The following is a 9750-nucleotide window of genomic DNA, read 5'->3' on the forward strand; positions in this document are numbered from 1 at the left end:
CCTGAGGTTAAAATGGCGGTTTTCTGTTAGGTTAAAACGGCGGTTCAAACCGCCATTATTTCCAGGTTAAAACGGCAGTTTTTTACTGGGTTAAAACGGCGGTTCAAACCGCCGTTATTTCTAGGTTAAAACGACAGTTTAAGAGTTGGTTAAAATGACAGTTTAAACCGCCATTATTACCCTCACAGAATGACATTTTAGTCGGTTAAAATGGCATTTTTAAACTACCGTTTTTACCCTAATAGTAGCATTTCAATTGGTTAAAACGGCATTTTTGAACCGCCGTTTTTATCCTTACAGAGTGGCTTTTGATTGGTTAAAATGTCATTTTTGAACCGCCGTTTTAACCCTAACAATTACACTTTTTTATCGTTTAAAAATGCAATTTTTACCCTCGTTTTTTTCGTGTTAAACAAATAATATTTATTATTAGAAATCATAATCCATAAACAAAATATTATATAACTCAGAAACAAAGTATTAAACATAATATATGATTTTTTAGTATTAAAAATAAAAAATAATAACTCCTATACAAAGTATCAAACATAACATAATTTTTCAACTATAAATTTCATAACATGTAACTCTTAATACATAAAATCTCCATCATATTTCATGCTGCTCTATTGCTTGCTCCAAAAGACCTACTTTCTAACAAATTTGGCGATGAAATCTCACTCTCTTGATTCAATTCCTACAACAAAAATATAATTTGAAAACATAATAAACAAAATATTAAAGAGAAATAGTAAAGCCAATGGAAAAAGAAACACATAAACCAAGATAATAATATTATTATTTGTCAGGATTGTGCAGTGAAAAAGCATTACACAGCAGTTGATCTTTCCCTTCCACTTATGCATGCAATTTCAATTTTCATTCGTTTCTTAGCATTTTTAAAGTCACTTTTATGTAGCAATCATTTTTTTGGTACTTCTGCATTAACAGCTGTAAATGCTATGTATCCAAATAAGTTCATTGAATTATTTAGAACAAATGCCTATGATATAGCCGCTCCCACTTAATAGGACAATCTTAACTTTTTGTTTTTTATGCTTTAAACTATGTGTTCCCTAAAGAAAACCAGCACTGAACCAGATATCTAAAACTGTACCTTTAGAGCAAGTTCCTCAAAGCACTGCTCCACATTTTCTCGAGTTTTAGCACTACTTTCGAGAAGCAAACACCCCAACTCTTTGGCGAGAGCTAAACCCTCTTCTCTGCTCACAGCCCTTTCAGACTCCTATAATAGAGAAAAAAAATCGAAGAAGTCAATGAATGAAATATGTCAATAGAAGATTCCTCAAAAAGAAATCTAGACTTCAAATTTCAAATGCAAATTTAATGTATGTGTCTAGAAATGAGGTTTAGGGTTAATGGCTTAGTTAGAAAGAATACGAGACATTCAATATCAGAAACTGCTTTCTGTCCCAATTTTCATCCCCTTATCTCACACTTCTTTCTCAGATGCAGCCAAAAAGTCATGCATTTATGGTCAAGATAATCACTCAACCATAGCCAAAAAGATAGAGATTGCTATTGCTATTGCTCTAGAGTACTTCTAATTGGAAGAGAGACAAAAAATAATTAAAATAAACAAACAAACCAATAATTATTATAATAAAAGCTGAAACGCTAAGCATGAACTATTACTGCTTTAGGGTATTGAATCCAATGAGATAGTGACTGTTCCTCACATATTTTATTTTAATTATAAATAAATTAATTAATTAAATTAACCTGAATCAGAGAGTGGTGGATCTAAGTCTCAGTCTCACGGAAAAAAAATTGAGATTATTATTTATTTTTAATTAAAAAAAAATAGATGATGAAAACTACAATTCAAAGGAAACTAAGTAATTGGAATTTGAAACAAAGAGAAAGAGACACAAGTTCAGAGAAAACACTGCTCAATTTTGTTGTTAGTTAAATGGCTATATATATATATATATCAAAGTGAAGTTAATAAGAAATTAGGAAAATGCGGTTCTTCTCATTACTAGAAATTACAATGACATCACAAAGAACATGTGCTCTTGCTATTTGATAGTTAAGAGGTCTCATAAACCCCCAATATAACTTGCAGATCTTCAACACTAGCAGTATGCCCAACAAATGGAGTATTGTCAATATTCCATGTTTATAAAATGTAGCTAAACAGAGAAAAAGAAATAACCAAATATTACCAGATACAAGCCTTCTGGCTCCGGGAACAAGAAGACTCCAGTCTATAGCATAGCCTTCATATTTATGTTTATGTTTATAAAGCGGGGCCTGATTAAAAACCGCAGCAGCTCCTTGGACACCCTCTGTTTCTGACTCTGCTAGAGTATTCAGATGAGAGCTTAAGTCCCTAACCTACAAATCAACAAGTATATTATTGTCACAACAAAATGGTCAATGACTTCAGAAAATAACAACAAAATGGAAAGTTTATGAGGACTGGACGTGTCCTTGGAATTGCTATGATAAATGTTTTTTAGTGAAGGGAATATATCAGAAATGTACCAAATTTGCTATGAGGCATTTTGGTGGATTCATCTTCCACTCAAGAGTTGAAAGTACCAAATTTAAAAATTATTTAGAAGATTCATTCATCTAATTTATAGTATAAGCATACTTCAATATCTATTGTACTTAATACAACTTTTTCTGAAACCTGCTAAATTGATATAATTAAACTAACATATTATAAACAAAAGATCACATTATAAAATGGAGTGTAAACTCTCATTTGTTATATAATCCACGTTTTATCTTATCTCTTATGATCATTTTATCACGAGTAGCATTAAGAAAAAGTAAAATTAATTAAAATGCATTATATAGATTTCTATATATAACTTCTCCTAATACAATAACTCATTTTTCCTTGGGAATAATAATAAGAACGATGAGAGGCACAAATTAAAGCCATATATACGACCATAGCAAGAAGCTAAGAAAGTTTTCATTTGACTAATATAGGGTGGCTAAGAAGATTACATGGTAGAAGTAAATTGGCGAAATTAAAAGAACTCATATTCATATAACCCTAATGCTAATACTTAAACACAAAGTAGACAAGTAATAAGTAGATAATTAATTAAAGATATATCTTTTATAATATAATAGTAGGAAAGTGATAGAAGAAACTCTAAACTCAAACATACAACGCCATAGATAGATCTAAATCCCCTCCATCGATCCTATATATAGTAGATGCTTAAAAGTCCTTTCCTTCAACACTTGTCTACCTTGCTAAATCTGCAAAAGAGACAAACACAAAAAAAAATAAAAAATGAAAAGTGTGAGTAATAAGTAATCAAGGTAAGTGATGAGAAATGGGAATGAAGGAAAATGAGGCGTGATTTGTTACTAATAAGGTGCGTGAGGGAGGGTATGTAGAAGCAGATAATAAGAAGCGCCATGGTGGAGAGAGTGGAGGGTAAGACCTCATTAGTTAGTTAGAAGAGGTTGACCAGTGATGGCGTTAATGAGGACTGCATCCTCCCCAAATGCCAACAACTCTTCAATGCTCTATCTCTCATAATTTTCTTTTTCTTTTTTCTTTCTCTCTCTCTTTCTCTATGAGCATCACACTAGTACAAGGTTGTATTCTTCAAACACATTAACAGAATGAGAACTAAGCAAAAGGATAATGACTGGTCAAAGTTTGATAAGTGTTTAGGTTAATTGTGTGATATGTCCAGTATTCAGAATCAGAACAAAATGTGTTGGTGTCTTGTACTTAAGATATATCTAACATGGAAACAGAGAAAGCATTATCATGTGTAAGAAATACATATAAATTAAATGTTTAGCACCATAATATTTGAAAGTGCAACGCGCTTAACTAAGGTCTTATAGCTGTCTGAGGAAACATGATACTTTGCATCCCTCTGATGCACCAGATCTGGCCTCACCAGTCTAGGCTTCACCCCTTGTGGTTGTGGTGATATCATTAGTGCTGGTGCACCCAGTGGAACCCTATCTCCTGCACCAATAATAACACACAAAACTAAGCTTAATTAAACTCCTACAATATAATAACACAAAGATTGTTAACCTCTATCGGCCTGCCAAGTACACCAGAATTTTCCATAGGATTTAGCAAGGTTTTCAAGCTCAGGCATGGCAATCATCTCTGGAACTCTTGGGCTTATTAATAGACCCAACTTGACCTGCACCATCCAAATCAGTCTAAGATAAAATATTTATGACACAGGGAAATAAAATAAAAACAGAGAATGAAAGTGAAAAACCTCATAAGCATAAGAGTGCCAAAGCTTCTTCTCCTCGTCAGGCAGATCTTCAAAGATCCTATCAGAAATGATGTACTCCAAACCTGGCACACCTTTGTTGCTCTGTCATGGTTTCAATCCTAGGGACCAAAATCTGCAATCAAAACGGTTTTTTTTAATTATTAATAATTCATCATATCACCAGTTACATGCAAATCTGGTGCTCTCATTCACAATGAGGAAGCTTTCTCAACATCTTTTATTTAACTAGATAGTAAACATCACCTTTAGAATTTCTGAGGGGCAAAAGTCTCCAATCCAGAAGAAAAATTGTTCAAACACCTTTATGATCTTTTATATACCTCTCCATCAGCAAGAAAATTAAAAATTGAAAGCCAAAATACACACTTACATCATTCAAACATTAACACAACATTCATGGAACTGATTAGCGGTGCTTTGTGTCTCTTCATTATTGCATTTAACCATCATTCAAACACTTACATCAGAAAATACACACATGCCATGTTTTGTACTAATTTCGGACAAATGATGCAGAGTAATCAGTTCAATACAACATATTCGGTCTCAAACTAAATAAAATCAGAAGCAAAAAACAACAACGCAACAGAAAATGCAGCAATAACAAGCTAACAACAACAACATCACAAAAGATCAATGAAAGTTAAAAACACAATAATAAAAACAGAACCAGCATTCTTTGTTTCTTCCTACTAGAGCATGAAGTAGATCTAAAGAACGAAGAGTTACCTATTAGAAGTGATAGAGATCGCGAAACCAAACTGTAGAAGCTTGCTGAAGGCAGCAACAACGGCGTTGCTTGCCACGTCGAGGAGATGAGCCAGATTGAAAACGGTGTTGCTTGCGATGGCACAGAGATGAATGACGGCGATGAGATGAGCGGCAATCTTCATATCAAATCCAAATCATAGAAGCTCGCTGAAGGAGGAGAACGCGCCGCTAGAGGAGATCGTCACTGGAGACAGCATTTCAGTTCACAACACACAATCTCGTCGGAGGAGAACGCCGAGAAAATCGTCGCCGGAGCATTCGCTGGAGCAGATCGTTGCCGGAGCAGTCGCTGGTGCAGAACGTTGCCGGAGCAGAGTACAGATCGTCGTTTTTGGATTTGACGGTGGTGGCAACGCGTGTTAGGGTTTTCGTTGTTGGGGAACACATTCAATTTAACATATTTGGGTTTTCCTTGCTTTTCGGCATTTGGGCCTTTTTTTTAACAATGTGTTTGTCTGTTTGATAATGGCGGTTTTAACTGCCAAAATTACCAAAAATTACTATTTTATTCAAATTAATTATGGCAACATCATAAAATGCCATAATACTTGAATATTTCGGCGGTTTTAAAGAACCGCCATAATATAAATGTCATTTTAAACTTCATTTTTTGTAGTGGAAACTGAAGCGATTACTGAATATTGGTTCGGAGAAGAAGTTGAAAGAAGCGATCGGAGTGGTGGACAATGTAGTCATGGAGATGTTAGGGCAGAGGAGGAGGGAGATGGCAATGACGACAACGAGTCTTAACAAATCAGACTTGCTGTCTAGATTCATGGGATCCATCGAAGACGAAAATTAGTTGAGAGACATAGGCATTAGTTTCCTGAGTATGAATTGGTTGAGAATAAGTTGAGGATTTTTTTTCTTGTGAACATTAAATTTATAGAGTGTGCATTGTGTAGTTTGAAGTTACAGTATTAGACTGTTAGTGTTATGCAAGATATGATGAAAATTGGGAGAGAACAGTAGTATCGTTTCCGAACAGAGGAGATCAAGAACCCTTTTGTCCCCTGTTAGAGTTGTCAGGGACTATTTTATCCTCCGTTAGAATTAACAGAGTAAAGGACCTAAGCGACTGACAGAATTCATTGTTAGGGACCAATCGAGTAATTAATTTTAATTGGGAACTAAAGTGTTCAGTCTGAAATTCTTTGAGGACCAAAATGGATATATACTCTTTATTTTATTATACATATTTTGCTTCCACTCCTAAAATTTTTTAGATCTGTCACTATTCATCTCATCGCGACTTTTTCATTGTGTAACTATATAACTATGTAACTACTAACTAGTGAAAATAATAACGAATAACATTTGAAGATTGGCATGAGTTTTTCAAATCTCTAACAGCGAAGTTTTTTAAAATTAATTTATCTCACTAACTATAAAAAATTAAAGGCAATACATGGTTTCTATTAAAATATAAACAAAAATCTTAATTCATTCATGCCAAAACAGCAATTCAAACTTATATATAAGAGCTATAAATCTCAAACCTAACTAATCCAACGAATCAAACCCTTGTCTTCCAAATGCTACAACCCTAGGTTTAACTTTCCTTCCAACGTCAATCTTCGAATCAGCATCACATTCTATTTGTATTTGTGACCGTTACAAAAAAGTGCAAAAACAAATCTCAATTTCCTATTCTAATAATTCTAATTCATTATGTCAAATAAATATTACAGAATAATAAATTATTGAATTTTTATTTTTTAAATATAGCTGAATGGATGCTTGGTAGGTGGAAGTTCATTAAAATATAAATGAGAGACACTGGCATGCATTGTGAATTTTTCTTCAAAGTCATTATCCAAAAATGATACCTTCTGTTTGAATTTTGACATTATTTAAATCAAATGACTACTTAAAAGGGGGTTTAAATTTTATATATACATAAAAATCTTACACTAACATTTATCAATGTATAAAACTTAAAGTTTTTAATGAAAACGATTCACAAAAAACCTTACCAAACGTATCATAGAGAGGCACACAAACAAAGCTGTTGGTACAACATTGATTATTGAACATACAGGACTATGAACCTTGCTAGCATTATTATTATGGAAGCTAAGGAGCAATAATAATAATGAAAAATCAGAACACAAATAGTTATTGAAATGCCATAATATGTCCATGGCCACAATCTATTGAGGCCAGTTAGATCCATAAACTCCAATCCTTGACCCTATGATATGAGCATTTTCATAATTATCTACAAAATAAGTTTCTAATTGGCAATGGAAATATTTTAAAAGCATTCACTTACAGGTTTTGTCTTAGAAATTTTTTCAAAACAGAACTAATATTTAGAACTTCATCATACACTTTCTTATATGTTCTCCAAGCAGTCCAAACTATTAACAATCACAAATAAAATATCCATTATCCTATGTTCTTGCCATGAGAAAATAAACTATTACGGTGATGCACATTATAAGATGTGGCAGGCCATTATGAGCTCGATGTGCTTAATACTCATGGCAGATACCACGACTACGATAAATTCCAAAAAACTTTAGAAAATCGAAGGGGAAATGTTAAAGAAAAAAAAATAAGGGTTAAGTATGATTTTGGTTCCCAACGTAGAGGTCGAAAATTGATTTCGTTTTTGGCCTTTTTTTTTTGCTACAAAATAGTCCCTAAGGTTTTAGTTTGTTTTAAAATCGTCCTTTTTACCAATTTTATTTTTTTATTACCAAATTACCCCTCATTAAAAAATTATAAAATAAAATAAATATAAAATAAATAGAAAAGAAAGGGATACAGAGAATCAGGGGGAGAGAAAGAGGGGTGGTGGGGCGCGAGAAAGGGGGGAGGGAAGGGAAGAAGGGGGAAGGGAAGCCGCCGTCCCGCCGCCGCCGCCGTTGCTCCTCTCCCATTCGTGTTAACCCCAGAGCAATCACGACCCTCTCCCCTCCTTCTCTCCTTCCCTATCTCGGATCTCATTGAACAAGAGCTCACTGCCGGCGAGCCTCTCCTGCTTCACCATGGTGCAGCAATGTGGAGCCTCCCCTGCTTCACCACCATGTAGCAACGTGGAGCCTCCTCTGCTTCACCACCGCCAGCGAGCCTCCCTGCTTCCCCTCCCTCCAGCCCCTTCCCGTCATGCCCAGACCGCTGGCGCTCCACACTGCCTCCCCTGTCCCCTCTTTTCTATTTTCTATTTTCATAATCTAGGTTAACATTTTGCTTTCAATTTCTGTTTTTGGTTAGTGTTAGTTCCTTGATTTGATTCTAGGTTAGTTTAGCTGGATTTTAATTTTCTGTTAGTTGATTTTAGGTTATTGAATTGCTAAAAGTTGCTGCTGAATTGTTATTGTTGTTGTTGAATTAGCTTAGATTTAATAGAATTAGCTTAGGTTATTGAATTTCTGTTAATGGTTAATTGTATACAAGATCCATGGTTGTTGTTCTTCTTCTGCATTTGGTTGTTGTTGTTTCATTAATTTTTGCTTCTGCTGTTCTTTCGCTTCTGGTTGAGCTTGTTGTTATCCATTGTTGCATGCTTTTGTTTCTGCATTTGTGCATCTGCTTCTGCTTCTGGTGAATGTTGAGGAAGAAGATCGTTGTTGAGAAAGTAGAGGGGAGGGAGGGGTATTTTTGTCCGAATGACGATTTTAAAATAAACTGAAGCCTTGGGGACCATTTTGTAGGAAAAAATGGCTGGAGACGAAATCGATTTTTGGCCTCTACATTGGGGACCAAAATCATACTTAACCCAGAAAACAGATTACTAGAATCTTAAACCAATAATGCTTTGTTAGGTGAACCACTAAATGAAGAAAACCCTCAAAATTGTGATTCTAAATTACTGAATTACGGGTTTAGCTTGTAATAAATGCATGCGATAGGAATCGAAACTAAGAAAAGCGGAATTCAATGTAAGAGAATAATTAACTCAGATAAAACCAGAAATCAATAAGAGATATGGGAAAAGGATGCAATGGAACACAAATTGAGAGCACAATAATCAGTATTGGGAGAGATTTAAGGAACTCATACCTAATAACTAGAGTGCGATTGAGATTTCAATTGAAATCGTTACAAGCTTGTCTGAGAAAAGAATTCAGAGCGCGATTAAGATTGAGGTGAAAATTGGAAGAGTTTCGAGTGATGAAGAACATGAAATGATGGAGATGTGAAAGCGACATCGAGAAGAAGAAAAGAAGAAGAAGAAGAAGAAGAAGAAGATCAGTGTGTGATTTTCATAGAGAATAAAGCACTAAGAGAGTAGTTTGTATGAGGAAAAGTCAAGTAATAAGAGAGAGATGTTTCTGCCTTAGTAGAAACTCATATATCTTCTTGTGAAGCTACAACACTATGAGATAAGAAATTTGATATGTTTACTAAATTATTATTTAATAGTTTTTAACTATTAATTTTATATAAATAAATCAATTTAGGTTGGTCGAATGATTACTTTACTCATCTATTTAAGTAAGTATTGAGGGTTCGAATCTCGTCTTGTATATGCAGCAACCTATAGATCAAAGACTGAATAGCCTCCAAAATCAGTTACTTTAATCCTTTAAATCCCTCCCCGGTTAGATGTTGGACTAAAGGGATTTAAAGGATTAAAGTAACTGATTTTGGAGGCTATTTGGTGGACGAAATTGTGATACAAGAGTTCCAGACACTGTTAGAGAAGCTTTTTCTTTCCACAACTCCGTTCAACTTAACCAGCAAGTGTACTGGGTCATCC

General features: G+C 34.4%; 1 protein-coding gene across 3 annotated transcripts; it reads right to left on the reverse strand.

Annotated features, from left to right (window-relative positions):
* Nucleotides 1–439: 439 nt before the first annotated feature.
* On the reverse strand, nucleotides 440–5490 carry LOC112790329 (oil body-associated protein 2C-like). 3 transcript variants are annotated; one of them, XR_011879830.1, is made up of 9 exons: nucleotides 4998–5453; nucleotides 4512–4577; nucleotides 4248–4380; nucleotides 4052–4166; nucleotides 3840–3979; nucleotides 3156–3249; nucleotides 2190–2361; nucleotides 1118–1246; nucleotides 440–697 (listed from the first exon to the last, which is right to left on the reverse strand). XR_011879830.1 is itself a non-coding variant. In XM_072232864.1 (8 exons), exons 3-5 carry the CDS (start codon nucleotides 4125–4127, stop codon nucleotides 3244–3246), a joined length of 252 nt encoding a protein of 83 aa, XP_072088965.1. In that variant the 5' UTR covers nucleotides 4128–4166; nucleotides 4248–4380; nucleotides 4998–5490; the 3' UTR covers nucleotides 440–697; nucleotides 1118–1246; nucleotides 2190–2361; nucleotides 3156–3243. The 3 variants fall into 3 exon arrangements, 1 of the variants encoding a protein (XP_072088965.1); XR_003817723.2 differs by lacking the exon at nucleotides 4512–4577 and having other exon boundaries at nucleotides 4998–5490; XM_072232864.1 differs by lacking the exon at nucleotides 4512–4577 and having other exon boundaries at nucleotides 3810–3979; nucleotides 4998–5490.
* Between the last annotated feature and the right edge of the window lie 4260 nt (nucleotides 5491–9750).

Source organism: Arachis hypogaea, chromosome 3 (genome assembly GCF_003086295.3).
Source record: "Arachis hypogaea cultivar Tifrunner chromosome 3, arahy.Tifrunner.gnm2.J5K5, whole genome shotgun sequence".
Classification (NCBI taxonomy): domain Eukaryota; kingdom Viridiplantae; phylum Streptophyta; class Magnoliopsida; order Fabales; family Fabaceae; genus Arachis; species Arachis hypogaea.

Coding starts and splice junctions, on each gene's coding strand:
- LOC112790329 (XM_072232864.1), bottom strand. CDS start 4,127: ATGATTGCCATGCCTGAGCTTGAAAACCTTGCTAAATCCTATGGAAAA. Junction 3,980..4,051: donor TACTTGGCAGGCCGATAGAG/GTTAACAATCTT, acceptor TTATTGGTGCAG/GAGATAGGGTTCCACTGGGT.